Source organism: Anoplopoma fimbria, chromosome 1 (assembly GCF_027596085.1).
Source record: "Anoplopoma fimbria isolate UVic2021 breed Golden Eagle Sablefish chromosome 1, Afim_UVic_2022, whole genome shotgun sequence".
Taxonomy (NCBI): Eukaryota; Metazoa; Chordata; class Actinopteri; order Perciformes; family Anoplopomatidae; genus Anoplopoma; species Anoplopoma fimbria.
In genome coordinates, this window is record NC_072449.1 from 2,258,336 (window position 1) to 2,279,034 (window position 20,699).

Here is a 20,699-nt window from a genome sequence, read left to right on the forward strand (position 1 = left end):
CGAATAAATCAGACGATAAACAGACAGTTTAGTGATATCAGTGTCGAGACCTTCACATAGTGGTCTTGAGACCTCCTAATACTTTCAGCTCCTCGTCACAGAGTTCAGGTCTTTGAATTGAGAGCAGCTGAATTGAAAATGAGACTTTATTTCATCACTTTTTTTTTGTGGCCTGGAGAGATAAAACTATGCGGCATTCCTTGAGAAAAAGCAAAGATCTTTTCTTATTTCCTCTCCCAGTATTCATCACATGACCCTCGTGTTTCTGCTGAATGGACTAACGACAGATTAAAAGTATAGTGTAGTATTATATGGCAAAAACAAAAAGTGTTTCTCTCTCAGTTCTTCTGATTTTAATGCAGTAACACAAAAGAGAGAAACCATAAAAGTCACATTTTGATCATTTATTTTAACATGTAGATAAGATTTATATTTGTCCACATTTTGTCTGTTTTTCATTTCTGCTTTAGAGGTGATGCATCTGTTCCCAATCTACAAACCTGTGAAGTCAGAATGTCTAAAAACAGACCTTTACAGTAATCTGTGGTTTCATCATGTGAAACACATTCAAGGCCGAAGTAACGGCTTAATTAACTCGTTTGCTTTTGTAATCTGTGAGCAGAAACGACGTGACGTTAATTAAAACTTTCAGACTTGGCTGCAGAAACAAATAGAGAAAAAAATCACAGCGTGTTTGACGTTGTGTGTGTGGTTTTTTTTGTCTTCATTCACTTACAGTAAGTGATGAAACCACAATGAGTAGATGTGTGTGTGTGTGTGTGTGTGTGTGTGTGTGTGTGTGTGTGTGTGTGTGTGTGTGTGTGTGTGTGTGTGTGTGTCCTGGGGATTGGATTAAACCGTCATACATTTAAAAAAAATAACCTTCCCAGCATGCACCAGCATCCATCATCAGCATCTCACATGTTCATTTAACCCCGTGTTTAAAGCAAATTGATTCATTTGCATGAGCGTGTTGGAGGACCTGGGCTGGGTGTCGGCGTTCCCTCGGCTCCCTCTCCAGAGATGAGAGCGACACGGTTCTCCCCTTCACATGTTCTCCTCGGGGAACACTTATCAAAACAATACGCCAGCCATCATTCAAACACAGCCATGCTGGCACACTTTGAAGTCCCCCCCCCCCCATCCATCCCTCCCATCCCCATCCTCTTGTTTTTTTAATCCCCCCCTCTCTCTCACCACGTAATCCCACTGTAACTGCAGGGATTCTTCACAATTCACTCCATTTTGTTCAACACAAACACAACACTTCATCAACAAATAGCAATATGTTGAGAGCGACTGCTGAATGGGGAAAAGCCTGCACACTAAGCGGGGGGGTTCACTGCGTCGAGTGCTGCCAATCCCGTGTAAAAAGTTAATGTAAGCGCGATTCACAGGGAGCTGGCTTGGTGATGAAATGATGGTGTAACTGATGCCAACGTGCCACGGCTGAGGAGTGCACGGCCGCCCTCGTCTTTGAAGGAGGCTTCTTCCACATCCCACGATGCACCGCTGGAGACGCCTCCTGCACGGGTGTACAGTACAAACGGACAGATGGAGGGCAATACTGCACAAAAAGTAGGCAATCGCTTTTGCCGCAATACAGAAGAAAAAAAGGAGAGAAAAAAGCCTGCAAGTGGAGGAATTCATTGTTGATTCACTGTTGCATACGGCGCTGAAATCTGTGGACTCTACTGTAAATATACAGTATACAGTGTAGGTCAACGGTCACTGAGGTTTTACATTTTTACATTTTTACATTTGCAAATATTTATATTTTATTCTTTCAAATCTTTTTAAACATGTAGGCAAAATAAAATATCTAAATTTGAGTTTTTTTATTTCCTTACTCTCGAAAGTTTTATTGTGTGAATATTGGGAGAATGAAAGTGTGTTATTGACATACATTCATAACTGATCTTGGTGATTTGTCAGGGGTTATACAATAGATGACATTTACAATTCTAGCAGGGGCTTTGCTGAGTGGTTGATTCACTGTTGCATACAAATCTGGGGATCTACAGTATACAGTGTAGGTCAACGGTCACTGAGGTTTTACATTTTTTACATTTGCTAATATTTATATTTTATTCTTTCAAATCCTTTTAAGCATGTAGACCAAAATAAATAAAACAATTTAGTGTTTTTTTTATTTCTTTAGGCTTGAATCTTAAAGTTTTCGGTTGTTCCTCGGAAAATATTTTGTGAATAAAAGTGTGTTATTGACATACACTCATAACTGATCTTATATGAGTGGAAAAAAGGGAAATATAAAATTGCTTCATGTTTAGATTCACTGTTGCACATAAACCTGAAATCTGTGGACTCTACTGTAAATATACAGTATACGGTGTAGGTCAACGGTCACTGACATTTGACATTTTTACATTTGCAAATATTAATATTTTATTCTTTCATATCCTTTTAAACATGTAGGCAAAATAAATTAACACAATTTAAGTATTTTTTTAATTTTTGATTTCCTTACTCTTGAAAGTTTTAAGTTGTTTCTGGAAAATCATTGAGTGAATGAAAGTGTGTTATTGACATACATTCATAACTGATCTTAAGGATTTGTTGGAGATTATAAAATTGATGTAATATAAAGTTGTTGCAGGGGCTTTGCTTCATGTTTAGATTCACTGTTGCACACAATGTGGAAATCTGTGGACTCTACTGTAAATATACAGTATACGGTGTAGGTCAACGGTCACTGAGATTTGACATTTTACTGATGCTAATATTTCTATTTAATTATTGCATGTAGTAAAAAAACATGACATACATTCATAACTGATCTAGGTGATTTGTTGGAGGTTATAAAATAAATGAAATATAATATTCTTGCAGGCGTATTGCACACGGCACCACAACCTGTTTTCCTGATCCCGTTGACCTCGCATGATTACAAATTGATGAGCGACTAAACGGGTGCATCATGCAAAATAAAATAAATAAACTGCATTGTCTGCAAAAATAGAAAGCGAACACTGTAAACATGTATGACTATTAAATAACGGTATTATAATTTTAAATATATTAACATATATATGAAATTCTTTACTCTTTTCCAGTTTTCAGTTGTTGCTGAGAAAACTTTGTGTGAATGAAAGTGTGTTATTGACATACACTCATTACTGAGGTGAGTGATTTGTTGGAGGTTATAAAACGGATGAAATATAAAATTCTTACATGGGAATTGCACACAAATTAATGCGCGACTAAACGGGTGCATCGTGCATAATATAAAAAAAATAAACTGCACAGTCTGCAAAAATAGCAAGACGAACACTGTAAACAATGAGGGGCTCTGAGGGGGAGTGGGGGGAGGTTATGGTTACAGGGATGCCAAAACATGTTTTTAGAGAGAGGGGTGAGCCAGTGTTGCCTATTACTATAGCAACAAGAAGACCTGGCTGCTTCAATCAGCTTTTGGTTTGTCGGGGAGGCAGAGGATAGGCAGAGGAGCTCCATGCCGAGAGCCGTCCTGGTTTTACTAATGAGGGGCCAGACACACACACACACACACACACACACACACACACACACACACACACACACACACACACACACACACACACACACACACACACACACACACACACACACACCTACCTGTCACACTGCAGCCTGCAGAGGTCACATTCAATAAAACTCTGCGACCGGTACGACAACAATAAATCACATTACAGGTGGATTATCAGACTCCTTCTCATCGTTTTCTTTAAACCATCTTCCGTCTTTTTGATTCTATTTGGGATCAAAGTCTCACCTCCAGCTGGAAGTGTCTCTCTGCTATAAATATATATTTATATTTATATATTTTTATTGAACAACATCTTCATCTTGTGTGTAATTAGCCTGCATGTCTTCACATTGTTTTTCTTTACGGTTCATTAAACCTTGTTATTAAATGGAGATCCTGTGTCGAGAAGTCTGTTCAATGATAACGATGTGTGTGTGTGTGTGTGTGTGTGTGTGTGTGTGTGTGTGTGTGTGTGTGTGTGTGTGTGTGTGTGTGTGTGTGTGTGTGTGTGTGTGTGTGTGACAGAAACGACATGCAGCCATAGCACACACATGACATCAGTAAGTAATTTCAAGTCAGCTACAAAAGTGTGTATATTTCTAAACTGCATTCTCAGGGATATTTTGGGGGAAATTTATTTTCTCTAGGATTTCGGTTTGAGTTTTTAGCAGTTTTAAAAACGTGTTTTATGATGTAAATTAGGAGAAAACAAAAAACACTTAAAAACTAATTTGTTAGTTTTAGTAAAAACCCATAATGCTTTGGCTTAAAATGATTGAAACAAAAGAAAAACAAAACAGAAACTACTTGTTTTCACTCGAGACATGAACAGCAGTCTGCTGGTGAAAACTCATTTTGTGAAGCGTTAAAAACAAATGTAATCCTAATTAATTTATCTCAAAACATAACTCACAATGTAGTTTTGTTGTATTAAAACACTTCAACCTCACTTATTAGCATAGATAAGTACTAAACATGTAATACATGGTTTATAACACACTATGATGTGTAAACTAGCAGAACATGTCAGTATTTGTCAAATATAACTTCTCCTATCAACACATATCTATATTATTACAAGTGTTCATTTATTATCTGTTTAAACAACAAGAGGAGTTGTTAACAAATACAATACAAATACTTTATAGTGTGTTATAAACCATTTATTAAATGTCTATATAGTGTTTATATATATGTTGGGTTTAAAATAAAGTTGTTTTCTATTTAGTACCATTGGACTTTACAGATCATAGTACAATTAAATGAAAATATAGACAGTGGCAATTTACAAACTCTATATATTGTTATAAGACAAAATATGGTTCACAACATTTTTAAATAAAAAATGTCTATATATATATATATCTATATATAGAAACATGTTTGTTTTTAAATATCTTTCAACTTCCTGTGTTTATGTGTGTGTGTGTCTGTGAGTGTCTATTTGAAACTCCAAACATTTCTGGCCTCTCAGCGTCTCCTCTATATATAGACCGCTGTGCTTCACAGCTGTGTATTCTGTGGATGTGAGTTTTTAACTGTTTTGATCTGCAGCAGAGAATGTTTACTGTGTTTATCACCTGAACGTGGATGAAGCTTTTTCCTCGATCAACTGATCAGTTCAATCTTTGCAAATATCAGCGATTCGGCTTAACAATCTCACTCTTAAGACTGTGAACGTCTGGTATCTTTTTTTCGAGTGCTTTAAACTTCTGAGGTCATTTTACAGATTAAAATAAAGCTTTTTAAACGCAAAGACATGAATGTTAGACTGGAAAAAAAGGTGGAAAATCAAGGATCATTTATTGTCATACACAGGAATGCTCAATGAAATTCATTTATAACCCATTTCTAACACAACAAACACATGACAACAAAACAAAACAAAAACACTTGAACATTTTCTGAATTTCCCTCATAAGGAATGTAAACAGCAGCAACAAAAACAGTTCTCTGGTCAGATTATATGGTCGACATTTTCACATAAAAGAGGAAAAACATTGTCCATAAACTTTGACTGTGTTTGATCATGGTGATGTAAACACAGAGTCCACCTCCTCACGCTCTCCCTCCACACACTTCCTTTACAGATTAGGAGTTGGAGCTCATAAAGTAAATACTTTTAATTCAACACATATCTGATTGTTTTATCATTACGCCTCATAAAATGAATTAATAAATCAGCAGAAAAGTCTGAACTTTTCTCATAACTGTCACAAAGCAGTGGAGCAGATTTGAGACAGTTAAAGTACTTTAATAACAGTCAACTTCTATAATAATGTGTGCTATGCATTTGTTTTGTTTGTTATGTATTTGACATATGAGCCATAAGCTAATTTACATCTGCAGGAAGCAGAGAATAACATCTCTGTGGAGCAAAATCAACATTGCAGAATTAAAAACCACAATTACAAGACTTTTAATTATAGTTTAACAACACAAGAACTACATTAAGGGAGCACACCAGGTCTCACATTTATATTTCTGTTGTTTGAAATATTAATAAAAGCCTCATAAAGTAGGTCAACTTTTATTGTGCATGTAAATAAAAAGTGTTAAAGGGTAAAAAATGAAGAGAATGAAAGTTAATCCACATATAAGTCATCACACAGGACATCCACAGGTCTCTAATTGATTCTTTAAGTGGCAGTCTGTCTGGTTTATGACCCCAGCTGCAGGGCATGGTTTATTCCCACTGGTCTGGCTATAACTCCCAGTAAACCAGTCCCAGGTTGGTGTTAATGTGCAATGATCACCAATCAGTGGAAGACCGGTGTCAGGCCAATAGAAGCAATAATAAAGAAAATAAAAAATAAAAAGTTCCCCCAGATAAACCAATGGAGAGGCTGCTGAATCCCTGCGGATCTGATGCAACAGGGCTGCAACTAAAGTTACACCTTCCAACTGCAACACTGTGTCCCTCCGCCGCTGCTGCTGCCACAAACTAGACCCTCCCACAACTGAGCGAATCCACACTTTCCTTTTTTTAAAAAGTGTGTTTAAGAGTTTTAATAATATCAAAAACACATGTCATGTCATTAAAAGCACTGTTAGGTAAGATAAAAGTGTAAATGTGTTATTTTAGCATTTCTTTTCATGCAATGAGGTGATTTAAATACTTTAAAAAGCACAAAACGAATGCAAAGTGATTTTAAATGTATGTTTTTTATAATTAACCTGGTTTATAATACAAATTAAATTATAATAAACATGGATAAATAGGTGCATTTAAGCACAAACAGGGAGGAGGAGGGGGGGAAGTCCCGGCTGGTGACGTCACAGCCCAGTGAACTCAACGCAACACGGCGGAGGGATCCCGTCTCCGCCGTGATCAGGTCGCTTTGCAGAAAGTAGCGGATTTAAAAACTTTCTCTTCCGCAAGTCAGCTGGTGGAAATAGCGCCTCATGCAGAGTCCCCTGGCCGAGCAAAGGGGCTCAAACATGGCTGTTTAAAAGCTGCAGCACCGCCTGCCTCTTCACCGTGGAGCTCCGCAGACAACTCTAACTATGGGGTGAGTTTAAGGGCTTTTCTTAAGTGAAAGTAAAACAATTAAGTGGTTTTTTTTATGCACAAACCAGTTTAAAGTCACTTTAATATGTGTGTTTAATTTGGCTTAGTTTGCATGAAAAACAACACTGTTTTTTGCATTTATTGCTATTTTAAAGTTAATGTGACATAGTGGAATAAAAGTAAAATTTATTTCATTTCATTTAATTTTTGATAAAGTTTTAAAGAAGAAAATCACTTTATATAAATGTATGTTTGGTTTTATATTTGTTTAAATTTTCTTATGTTTTCAAGTTGAGCAAAAGTCATAATAATGTTTTTTTTTATATTTAAGTGACTGTCATTGCTTGATTATTAGAGTGACATAAATCAATAATGGTTTCAGTTTCAGGTGAGGAAACATAAAGAGTTAATTTAAACTCTTTAAACTTTTTGACATTTGTTTTTGTATTTGTTTTGTAAAAAATAATTATATTTTTTATATGTTTGTGGGATTATTTAGTGATTTAAAAAAGATTAAATGGGGGAATTTAAAGGGGACATAATTTTTTTTTTCTTCTAAATTTTTTTAATTAAAAATGTCCCCCCCGACAGGTCTTCAGGTGTCCACACAATTCTTTCATCCAGCCAGTGCACGGTTTGTGCTTTTGAACAATTTAATCGGAGCAGACGACACAATGGCGGCATCGATCCTTCGCAGGAAAATTCCTCCCATTTCCACGGGCGAGCTCGGCGCTCCCCCTCTCCGACGGGCTAGCCTCAGCCAATCACGGCCCGGGTCGTGGGCGGAGCCAGCGGAGAGGCAGCACTTAATTGGTGAGTTTCGCCGAGACACTTTTTTATTTTTCCACATCCCGAGGTCGGAGCCGCAGTGCAGCACGGGGGCTAATGTCGTACAGTGAGTACAGCTAAGTGGATATTTATCGAGTGCAGACGATGCTGTTCAATCATTTTCAGATGATCGGTTAGTTGTTCACTTGGATTTTATCTGGATTTATTACTTGGTTTTATCATTTTTTTTTTACATTTATCATCTCCAGCTTGCGTGATTTTAAGATTTTTTTCCAGAATGTGTAGTTTTTATTTCAGATTTTCTACACAAAAAGATGAATGAAAAAAAAGAAAAAATGGGATTGCTTTCACTGATTATATGATTCTTTTTTAAAATATTTTAATTTTTTTTTTTATAGGTGATGGTCACTCAGATTGGATGACGGAAAAAGTTGATTTGTCTTCGTTTGTGTCGACGACCGAGTCTTCTCCCTGCTCGTCCCTTCCCCCCTCGCCGTTAGAACAGGATGTCAAGGTGCCCTCGGATCTGGAGGTCATGACCTCTCTGCTGCAGGAGGAGCTGGCTCAGCTGGAGGACTACTTCCGCTCCGAGTCCACGTCCGCGACCAACAAGTTGGAGAAACCCTCGAAATGTGACAAGGGCGCCCAAGCCATGGGCTCCCAGTCTTACTACCAGCTGCCCTACGGCTCCTACGGGAGCGGCCAATCGGAGGCCAGCCCCGTGGTGGTCACCCTGGCAACGGGGGAGCTGGACCTGGCCGGCTTCTGCGGCGCTCCCATCGGCAGAAGCAAAATAGCCCGACCGGCGCCGTACAACTACCACCACCGCTACCACCACCACCACCACCACCACAACAACAACAACAACGGCAGCAACGGGAGGAGGATCGTAAGTGAGGCGGCGAAAGTCGGCGAGGACGTCGGGCTGGACGCGTGGGGCCCGCGGGGGAGCTACTCAGGGAGCGCGGAGCTGTCGGTGAACCACTACTCCACGCTGAAGACCGTGAGCAAAGTCGGTATCGGCGCCGTCAAGAAGGCGAGAGAATGTGCTCTGTCGCTGAAGGAGGAGGAGAGCTACTGCTTCTCCGAGGGGATGTTTTGCAGCGAGGAGATCGCGCGGGGCTTCTGCCTCGGCGGCTCCTACAGTGGCGACGGCCACCACAAGCGGGATGGACAGTTGATGCACAACGTGAAGGTCAATGTAAGTTACGACGGCGCCGGGTTGGAGGTCCTGCACTGCGGCAAGGACGGGGGACTTTCCGGGGGCATCCCCCAAGAGACAATGGCGCCCGGCGAAGGCTACTTCCACCACCACCAGTCCATGGCCGGCACGGAGCCTTACCATAGCTTTATAGGCGACCTAGACCCGCCGCCACAAGCACAGGCCGTCGAGCCCCAGCACGGCCACTACCTCTACCCAGAATGCCTTGCGGACCAAAGCTACGAATGTCTGTCCAGAGGGGAGGGCGAGGGGACGCTGATGGGCGCCCCCATCCACCGCCCCACCCAGAGGCTAAAGGACGAGCCCTGCTCCGCCCTCAAAGCGCCTCTGGTGATGGGCGCCGCTCTTACGCCGGAACCCGCCACCGGAGAGAGGAAGCAGAAGAAGAGAGACCAGAACAAAACCGCTGCTCACAGGTAAGACAAGTACAACGTTTGTGTTAATCTGCACGCTTCAACCTTCAAAAACACCTGAAAAAGGTTTTTTTACCTGATTATATTCTTGTTTTATATCTTGTCACTTTCTTCATACCTAAACCTTCGAAACACTTGAAAAATGTGTTAAAGATGTTTTTTTTAATCTTATTATAATTCTGAACGCTTAAACCTTTGAAAACAGCAGAAAAATTGGTCACTGATTATATGCTTGTTTTTTGATAAAATATTACTAATACTCTGTGTTCAAACCTTCGAAAAACACCTGAAAAATGGCTCTCAGAATATTTTATTTACTAAATATATATATATATATTGTCTTATTATAATTCTGCATTCTTAAACCTTCGAAAACACCAGGAAAATTGGTTAAATAAGTTTTTTTACTGATTATATTTTTGTTTTTTGATAAAATATTGTCTAAAATCTGCATGTTTAAACTTTCAAAAACACCTGAAAAATGTGTCTAAGAAGATTTTATGTAACTGATTAGATTCTTGTTTTTTTCAAGCTTATTATTATATTGCATGCTTAAACCTTTCAAAAACACTTGAAATACATGTTTTGGGCTCTGATTATATACCTGTTTTTTACTTGTTATTCTGCATGCTTAAACCTTCGAAAACACCTGAAAAATGGGTCTCAGATTTTTTTTATGCTAAATATATTGTTGTATTGTTTTCTAATTATTATTATTATGCATGCTTAAAACATCAAAAACACTTGAAAAAATGGGTCTTACATGTTTTTATTTAGTGATTGTGTTCTTGTTTTTTAAACTCATTGTTATTCTTCAAGCTTAAACCTTGAAAACACCTGAAAAATGGCTCTAAGAAAAGAAAATGTGTGATATTTTTTTTGTTTTTTTGTTCTATAATTATTCTGCATTCTTAAACCTTCAGAAAAAACCTGAAAAATAATTCTTAAAAGTGTTTTTTTTTACTGATTATATTGCTGTTCCGCTTTGCAACTTTAACATGAGTGTTGCATAAACCAGCCGCTGCTTTAAATGTCCTGCATGAGTGAAGGAGGGGGAATGGAAAGTCCCTCACCAGCTGCCAAATTCAGCCCCACCTAACCGGTCCTATAAATCTGCTTCGCCTGTGTCGTCTATTTGTGTTTAAAAAAAAAAAAAAAAAAAAAAAAAAAGGGGACAAATGGTAGAAAACTTGAGGCTGAGAAGTTTGGAAAAAGAAGATCCGTGCAGAGAAACAAACATCACGTCATGTTATTTTTAGTTTGTCTGAGCTGTGTGAGAAATCCAGCCAATGCAGCTCCAAAGGTCACGCTCACTCATTAATCAAGATGCAAGGCAGCAAAAAATAAAAAAATCCAACCAAACGCAGTCCGTTGTGTTGCAGGTACAGGCTGCGAAAGAGGGCGGAGCTTGACTCTCTGGAGGAGGAGCTTCACGGCCTCGAGGGGCAGAACCGGGAGCTTCGCGACAAGGCGGAGTCGGTGGAGCGAGAAATCCAGTACGTCAAAGATTTACTGATCGAGGTCTACAAGGCGCGAAGTCAGCGGCTCAAACAGGACGGCAGTGCCTAAAAAAACAACAACGACAACAACAACGACTCCCAACCAGCACCGAGAGAAAATAAAAAAAAGTCTACTGTTTTTTTTGGGAATGAAATGGTAGTTTGCATGATTTTTGGTAGAAAATCCATTTTTTTCTAAAAACACAAAAATTGTTCCAAGAGGATGGGCCGAACACTAAAAACACCTTTTCCTATAAACAAAAAAAGAAAAGAGAAGAGAAGTTTCCAAAATGTGTGACTCGACTTAAAGAAGCCTTAGTGAGGAGAAGCTGAACTTGTCCGTGACCACTGTGATCCGAACTGCACTCGCAGCCTTGAAGTGACGACTGATCGTTTACAAAAACGCTCTTTGAATCAATAGTAGTGATGGATTCTTTTTTTTAAATATTTTTTTGCTTGTGTTTATTTTATTTAACTTTTTGTTTTTGTGTGTGACATGCATCGAGGCAGATCCATGCTAAATATATATATTTTATCTTATATTTTTTACTTAATAATGTTCATTTTTTTTTTTTTATCATTTTTGCTTTAAAACAATCAACTGAATAAAAGGGATTGCTGGAATTTTTAAAAAAAAGTGTCTAACATGCTCTACAAATATTCATCACCAGAGACATTTAGAAAATGTGTATTGCTAAAAAAAATGTTTTGAGTATTTACACTTCTCCCCCCCTCCCCCACACACTGAAAAACCCCACTGCATGTTTGATTTTGGGATAAAAAGCATGTGCGAGTGTTATTTGAAGGCAATATTCTGTTAAACTGCATGGCTTCAAGATCTCCACGTTATTCTTCTCATCGGCTGGAAACGTCTCCTGAGTTTTTTCTCCTCTCGCCGATATGATTCACGCTCAGGTTTTTCTTTTTTCCTGCTCTGAGAAACACAGAAAAACATTATCTGGCTTTTTAAAATTTATTTATTTATCCTTCCTTTCTCTCGGCTGTATTTTTTGCGAAACAAACAATCACCTGTTGACGCGACAATAAATCGTTTGTTGGGTAAACGGTACGACTTCATGGGAATTTTTTAACTTTTTTTTTTCTCCTTCAAATTGATCAATTTGATGTATCTGGAATTCAGGAAATCAATGTCAGGAAATTATACATCAGGTAAAAAAAATGACAGCCAAATAAAAACCAGTTATGTAGAATCATGGATCTCTGCCTTTTGGATTGTTCTTCACTTTATGCATTCATTAAAACAAAACAAAAAAACAACGCCTTGTGACAACTGTCTAAATTCATGAACCACACACACACACACACACACAACACACACACACACACACACACACACACACACACACATACTGAGAAGAGGGTGTGGATTTAGAGATAAAGTCAGATGTAGATAAAACCTTGCCCCTCCCATCCATTCTGTGTAACTGCCTCTTTTTGGGGTTTTTTTTTGTGGCTGCAATGCAGTCAGGTTATTTCCCATGATTCAACACTGGACGGCAGCAGAAGGAGGCAGGATTTGATTGACACCTGACCCTGTTTCCCTTCAGATTTAAAGAGCTGGGAGTGTTGACTAATCAATTAGGGGGTAAAAAATGATAAGAGAAATACTAATTGGCACATTTTATCCGCTCCAATATTTCCGTTCTTTGCAGCACGATGGAGCCCCGGAGTCGTTCAGAGCTCCGGCAAGTCAACAGCAAACATAAAGTTGACTATCTCATCTCCCAGCTCGTGTGTGTGTGTGTGTGTGTGTGTGTGTGTGTGTGTGTGTGTGTGTGTGTGTGTGTGTGTGTGTGAAATCTCCTGGTATCTCTCCCAGCAGTCGTAGGCCTTTCAAGTGCATGAGGCAATATCACACAATACTTGCAGGAGGAGGAGGAGGAGGAGGAGAGTTGAACTATCAGAATAAAAAAGTAGCGGGTTGACAGAGAATGCCGTTAAATCTATTGATTCTGTTTTTCTTCTCTGTGTGTTTGTTTGTTGCAGATGCAACATGTTAAAAAAAACAGATTGTAATGCTGATTTATATGATTTATAGTCAGTGTGATCAATAACGTTCTTCCTCATAACATTTACTGGTTAAATATGACACAATAATGTCACTTTAGTACAAAATGTTCAGAATTACAGCAAATAAATGAATAGATTATCAATACAGAGTGAAACAGGAATTTAAACAACATTTTCAAATAAAACATGCCGAGTAAAAATTAATTAAAGGGTATTTTTAATAAATAATCACACTAAAATCCGTACTAAGCAGACTAAATGATACACAAATTTGAAAAACACACAAAAAAATTAATTTATATGCTTATTTCACGGATATAAAAGCACACGTAAGAACAAGAGAATATGTGCAAAACTCTATTTTAATGTAAATATATAATATAAAATTAGTGTATACTTAATATACAAATGTGAATAAATGGTTAATGACTATACAGAGAGATGATAAATATAGTGTCTACAGGGAGATATTCATACATTTGTTGTGAGCGCACACATATTCCAGTAGGATTTACAGTGTAGAGGTGTTCTCACCACCAGGTGTCATTCTAAGCTCAGGAAAAAAACCGACTGGGGACATTTCTGCGTTCTAATAAGAATAAATGTTATTAACATACAAAAATGCTACAATATGCTTACAAAGAGTCACAGGAACCAAAAATGTGGAAGAACAGATGCATTAAAAAGTGTAATACCGAGGTTAGAAGAAGTAATCCAATAATTTATGTAAGTAAAAGTAGTATTACCACAAATACTCCATTGCCATTTAAACGTGTGCATTCAAGAGCTAAAGTAAAACATTATCTTCAACAAAAGGTACTTAAAGTATCAAAGCAGAGGTACATGATGCACATGTTCCAAGTGAGCATGAGGTGGATTACTGAACGGGTCTACCGTGTACAGGCCCCGGGCCTTTAGTGTTATATAAATGTCACTCAAAGAGACATGTAACAACCAGGAAGAGACAAAAAAACACAAACATAAAATGCGAAAGGCGCACAACAACTGCAAAGAGACAGAAAACAAGGAATAAAACAACCACAAAGAGTCAGAAAAAGACAAATAATGATTACAAAGAGAGAGTAACTGACTAAAAACAGACACAAAACTACTACAGATAGACAAAATTACCTTTAAGAGACGCAAATCAACTACAAAGACACACTTAAACGCCTCAAAGTGACACAAAATGACTATAAAGAGACAAAAAATGACCTAAAAGAGATGCAAAACAACCACAAATAGACAAAGAATAAACACAAAGAGACAGAATTACCACAAAGAGACAAAATATTACCACAGAGACAAAATATTACCACAAAGAGACACAAAACGACCACAAAGAGACACAAAATGATTACAAAGAGACACAAAATGACCACAAAGAGACAAAATATTACCACAAAGAGACACAAAATGATTACAGAGACATAAAATGACCACAAAGAGACATAACATGATTACAAAGAGACATAAAATGACCACAAAGAGACACAAAGTGCCTCAGAAGAGTACTTCAGTACAGTACCAGTTCCATCCCTAGAATAAATACAGTTATACAAATATTAAATTATTAAAATCAAATCATGGAAAGGGTTCATCCTCAGGGGAGCATGAAATACGTACAGTACATTTTAAGCCAAAGATCACAGAATCAACAAAATAAAAGGATTCTTCTAATTTCATGAAAGTCAAAGACGTTGATTAAAGGTAAGTAGAACACAAACAAAAAGCTTGACCTTCCACATCAGACATATTCAACTTGTCAAAGTCTACTATTGTTGCAGTAAGTATGCAAACAAATTCATTTGTTGAAACATGAAATGATGAAACACGTGCACAGATGGATGTAAACCTAACGGCAACCTTGGAACAACATTCTTCTAATTAAACGAAAAGAAAGAAAAAGGTAAATGCAGCTTGACAGTTCATTGTTGACCTTGTAAACAAACAGTTTGCAGATGATGCAACAATCTCCCCTCAAGGTCAAGGATTTTGTTTTTGTCTATTACCACAGTTTGTTTGTTGGTTTTTTCCTGCTGTGATAAGCTACTGGATTTTCTTTTGTGCATTGCATTGTGGTCCATCACACAAGGAGATCTGCATATAGAAATATTCGACTCTATTGGATTTTTTTCAGTGTTTCAAGTGTGAAGAAATGGCTAAAAATATGCATAAAATAAGTTTACTTTATGCCCAATAACATGAGACGTTCCAGGCTACGAAAACTATGAACTTACATCCTCAGGAATTTTCCTTGTGAGAGGTTGTATAGAGACATTCTGTCCAAAGAAATAAGAGCTAAGACGAAGACAACGCAGGATCATGCTAAGGGGAGGACGACGTGGGAGAGAGGGGAGGTGATGCAAGAAGGGGAGAGAAAGGGAGGAGGTTGGGTGGAGGGACCACAGCGAAGCTCCAGTGATGGAGCAGAGAAAAGGAATAAGCTGGAGCTCAGAGCTGCAGAATGGCCTCCAGCTCTGTTTGAGGCTGTTTGTGTAGAGCAGCAAGAAAGCCTTTAAATTTGTCATGAGCATCTGTATGCAGTCTAGTGGGGGAGGTACAGTGGGAGAGCGGGGGGTGAGGTTAAATATGCTGGGGGAGGTGGTGGGGGGTGGAAGGGAACGATAGAAATGATACAACACTGATTTATAGAAGTTGTTCGGCCTTTCATTGTTCAGTAATTGTGGGAGTGAGTGGGCTCAATTTGGGCTAAAAATATGAAAGACGGGTGGTTTTCTGAGCATTACATTCTTCATTCAAAATGAATACAAAGACACAAAAAACACTACAAAGACAAAAAACACTACAAAGAGACAAAATGATGGCAAAGAGACAGAAAACCACCACAAAGAGACACAAACAACTACAAAGAGACACAAACAACTACAAAGACACACAAAAACAACTACAAAGACACACAAAATGACTACAAAGAGACAGTAATGACCTAAAAGAGACACAAAAGGACCGCAAAGAGACACAAAAATACTAAAAAGACACAAAATGACTACAAAGGGACACGAAAAAACTACAAAGAGATGCAAAATGAGCTCAAAGAGACAGAAAATCACCACAAAGAGACACGATATGACTACAAAGAGACCAAAATGACCTACAAGAGACACCATAGGACCACAAAGAGACACAAAAAGACCACAAATAGACAAAAGTGAGCTCAAAGAGACACATAAAGACTACAAAGAGACACAAAATGACTACAAAGAGACACAAAATGACCTCAAAAACACTAAACGACTACAAAGAGACATAAGTGACCTCAAAAAGACACAAAATGACTACGAAGTGACACAAACGTTCAAGCACATGAATCAACACTTGTCACTTTTTCTGATTTGCAACATGATCAATTTGTTGAACAATCGACGAATGACAAATCAACTGACTGACATTTAGTCACAGTTATTGTTGATGAAGTCAGTTCCGTCTCGTCAAGGACAATTTATTATAATTTACGAAATTTAAATTTACGAAAATAAACACTAAGAGTAAATATCTCAAAGCCTGGATGTATGAATAAAAGAGGAAAAACACAAAGTCAAAGTTAAAAAAATATATTTTTGGGCCATATTTTCCATTGAATGTCAATATTAAACAGTAGTTTTCCATAACATCAGCTCATGAAGTTCCACCTTCCCATCAAATCAGAATTGTTGAACCATTCTGATGAGCCAAAAACTACCCCCGTCATCTTTGAGCAACACATTCTCACTCCCAACTTTGTCAAAACAACGTCATGCACTCAAAACTAATTGAATTTCACTTTTCTGACTCAGATCTGTTTTAACACAGTTGGTTTCTGTTGATAAGTGACTTTTTTTACTCTCTGTTTGCTTCTTGTGGTTACATGATCACATCATAAGCCTGATGAAGAGGAGATAGGTATCAACGTGTTGTTAGTGTCACTCAAAGTTTGGCAATCTTTTCTTATGAAGTCCTATTGCAATATTTCCAAGGTCCCGTCAAACAGCTCATAGCTGCTGGAACTAGTCATCCTCCCACGCTGGCTCAGCAAGCCCCGACAAATAATTACCCGTTAGATCTCATGGAAATATGCCGACAGTCCACTGCAGATATTTAGCCTCAAGAGCGTGGCATTTAAAGCACGCATCCAGAACTCTTTTTTTACTTGTTTAAATACCAGTGCTCAATAATCAACATTTCAGTTTCCACCTCAATGTAAATGCTCCAGAGAGACTATTTTTATATCTGTAGTCCCCTGAGCAGGTTATTACAATTTATTGGCCTAATATCAGTATAATTCAACAGCAAACACTAAACTACAACACTCTACAGCAAAATACAACACAATGCTATACATTAATACATTAGAAAAGTGACAGATTTGTAAAGACAATGAGAGTATTTAATGGTGCCAGAGATGAGGTAGTATGATACTCGTGTGGATGAATTCCACAGTTTATCGTTAACCATCAGTGTGTGAAATAAAGTTTTACTGATTGTTATCCTCCAATATTCAGTAAAATATGAGATCAGGACTTTATTTATGCTTTTCTAGTCTCTGATCTCTGATAATGTTACATTGTAAACAACCAATCTGTGTTTAAACCAATAAGAGAGCTAGTAACGTTAGCAGCACCACTAACGGATAACAGGAGGAGAGCTTAGTAACGGAGGAGAGCTAGCAGCAGCCCCGTTAACGGATAACAGGAGGAGAGCTAGTAACGTTAGCAGCACCGTTAACGGCTAACAGGAGGAGAGCTAGTAACGTCAGCAGCACCGCTAACGACTAACAGGAGGAGAGCTAGTAACGTTAGCAGCACCGCTAACGGCTAACAGGAGGAGGTTCAGTTCAGTTACATTGTGATGCGTTCAGGCTCTGTTCAGTTAAATTATAACGACATTTAATCTGTAAAATGTAGTGTTGGTGATAAACTAGAATAAATCCAGTAGTTTGAAGGAGATGTTTTCACATTAATAGAAAATAGATATTAGAGATGAATTATGATGTTTAACTTCCTAACACTAGCTCTGAGCAGATTATAATACTTCATGTATTATATCATGAAAATATTTGTTTAAGTAAAATACAATCTTTTTGTTTTAAGGTTATATGAGTACTTTCTCTTAACTCAATAGGAAGACTGTTCCAGTAGTTGGTGACTGACTGAGAAGACTGTTTCCCCAAATTTATTTGTACTAATACATTTTTATAGAATTTACCACAATAATAATACAATACAAAGAATCAACTATAGAAAAAATTATACCTCGATATAAATTTAGGTCATACTGCTCAGCACTAGCTAGACATTAACATGAAAGAAAACATAAAAAAGCTGACCCTTTTAACTAGACAGTATCTAATTAAAGGTGTATGTGTTGTTCTGGTCAAAATTAGTTTTTTGTGTGCTTGTGATTACAGTAGAAAAACATGTTTACATATCTAAAATCTTCCCTGGAGTTATTCTAATACATTTTCAAGCAATGAATAAGCTGAAAGACAATGTTAACTGAAACCCAGAACTTTATTGAGCTTTTTAAAATGAAACAAATACACACATTGATACAGATTTTTGATGACAACCAATACCCACCACAAAAATATAATGTTTACGCCAAAATGTTTACATCTTTAAGACACAAAATGACTCCTTATGTAAATCCAAACATTCCTCACACTTTCAACTTTGAAAATAGAAAATATTTAAAAGAGGAACCAGAAACTCATTAAAACAACTGTAAAACCTGTTTTTCCCCAATAAAAAAGGTAAATAAACTATGACATCACTGCAACGTAAAACAATAACCTAAGTGATCAATTGCACTTTCAGATTATACAATACCCCACATTGTGAATATGAAAAATACTGTACATTAACACAATTGTGTCTCTCGTTCACATGTAAATAAATGCTTGAATACTTTTATTTATTAATATATATTTAACCCTGATAGAAAAGTGCTGGACGTGACTGTTATTAATCAATACATTTCATACCATCTGTGGTCTACCACTTAGTGACCATCTATCACTACAAAATACTCTTATCAATAATAAAATCCCCTCATGTCGGCTCCATTAATGTGATTTTATCCTTTGCACTGTGTCCCACCACAACATAACAAAACTACAGGTCATCCCATAACTTCTCAAATCGATAACTAGCATCTTTTAACCCATAAAATAATGCTCATGACACTCACTTAAAATAACAAAGTAAAGTAAACCAGTGACTGAATAGATAATATGGCTTTAACAAATCCCAAAGACACCTGATAATTGACAAGTAATAATGTATGACTCATTTTCTAAAACCTTTAAATGGACTACAGCAGACACTTGATATATATATTTATACATCAGACCTATAAATACTAGAGATGTTACCAGAATATTTTTTACCTTCCCAATACTAAAAACTGAACTTGTTTTTTTCACGGCTGTATTCAAAACATAAACTTAACAGATCATAATTCACTCTGTAATATTATTTTTATATTGCTGTGAAAACATCTCCCTCTTATAATTGTATTTACAGTTATTGTCCTTAACCAAATACTTAGATTAAGTAAACAGAGCTTGAACGCATCGTAACGTAACTCAATGCAACCTCCGTTAGCGTTAGCTCCGTTATTTAGCCGAGCAGGACTGTGCTGCCCACCGGCTGCTAACAGCTAAACGCTAACGTTAACTAACTCTCCTGCCAATTTCAACACGGACTTTCTTGTTTGTTGAATGAAATAAACTCTTGTTTAACAGGAGATAAATGCGTACACAGTTCCCAAAATATTCAAACACGTTAAATTGCATTGATATCTATGGGATCTGATGCGATTTTCTGTTCCCCAAAAAGGGGCATGGCTTTGATTTAGCGAAGCATGTGTACTTGCATAAAGTTATATATTGGCGCTCTGCTGAGAGAAGGTTTAGGACATCCATCCATCCATCTTCCGTCACCACTGAACTGCTGGAGCCGATCCCAGCTGTCAATGGGTGAAGGCAGGGTACACCCTGGACAGTTCGCCAGTCTGTCACAGGGCTGACATATAGAGACAAACAACCATTCACACTCACATCCACACCTACGGGCAATTTAGAGTCTTCAATGCACCTAAGCTGCATGTCTTTGGACTGTGGGAGGAAGCCGGAGAACCCGGAGAGAACCCACGCTGACACGGGGAGAACATGCAAACTCCACACAGAAGGTTGTCTGGCCCGGGAATTGAACCCGGGCCCCTCTTGCTGTGAGGCGACAGTGCTAACCACTACACCACCGTGCAGCCCAGGTTTAGGACATGTTTAGACTCATTAAAGAGGAAATATATTCTGTCCAAAAATTCCAAAATTGTCTTTTTTAAAGAACCATTCCATCCAAGAATACTTTGATTTTGTTCAGAGAAAGTAAAGCAGACTTTTAGGACAAGACATCCAAACGCTGCGTCAACACAATTAGTGTTTGTTGGTTGACGGCTTCAACGCGCAAGCTAGCTGCTGTCACAATGTTTTGTTTTCTACTTTTGATCATTTTAAATGCAGATGATTAAATGTGTATTTTATGTTTTAATGACTTTGCTAGCCCTCCAGTTATTGAGCTACGCTAGCTAGTCTAAACACGTTCTGAAAGCTTCTCGATAGAAAACAAAGAGATTTAACTGATACTCTCCTCTAACAGTAAGAAAGCAACTAATTAAATACTCCCTTAAAAAAAACACATTACATTTG

The 20,699-nt window shown here is 37.8% G+C and overlaps 1 protein-coding gene across 1 annotated transcript; it reads left to right on the forward strand.

Annotated features, from left to right (window-relative positions):
• The first annotated feature begins 6,913 nt into the window (after positions 1-6,913).
• Positions 6,914-12,217, forward strand: atf5b (activating transcription factor 5b). Its single transcript, XM_054601597.1, has 4 exons — positions 6,914-7,038; positions 7,629-7,850; positions 8,225-9,464; positions 10,844-12,217. The coding sequence occupies exons 2-4, from the start codon at positions 7,712-7,714 to the stop codon at positions 11,028-11,030; spliced, it is 1,566 nt and encodes a 521-aa protein (XP_054457572.1). The 5' UTR covers positions 6,914-7,038; positions 7,629-7,711; the 3' UTR covers positions 11,031-12,217.
• The last annotated feature ends 8,482 nt before the right edge of the window (positions 12,218-20,699 follow it).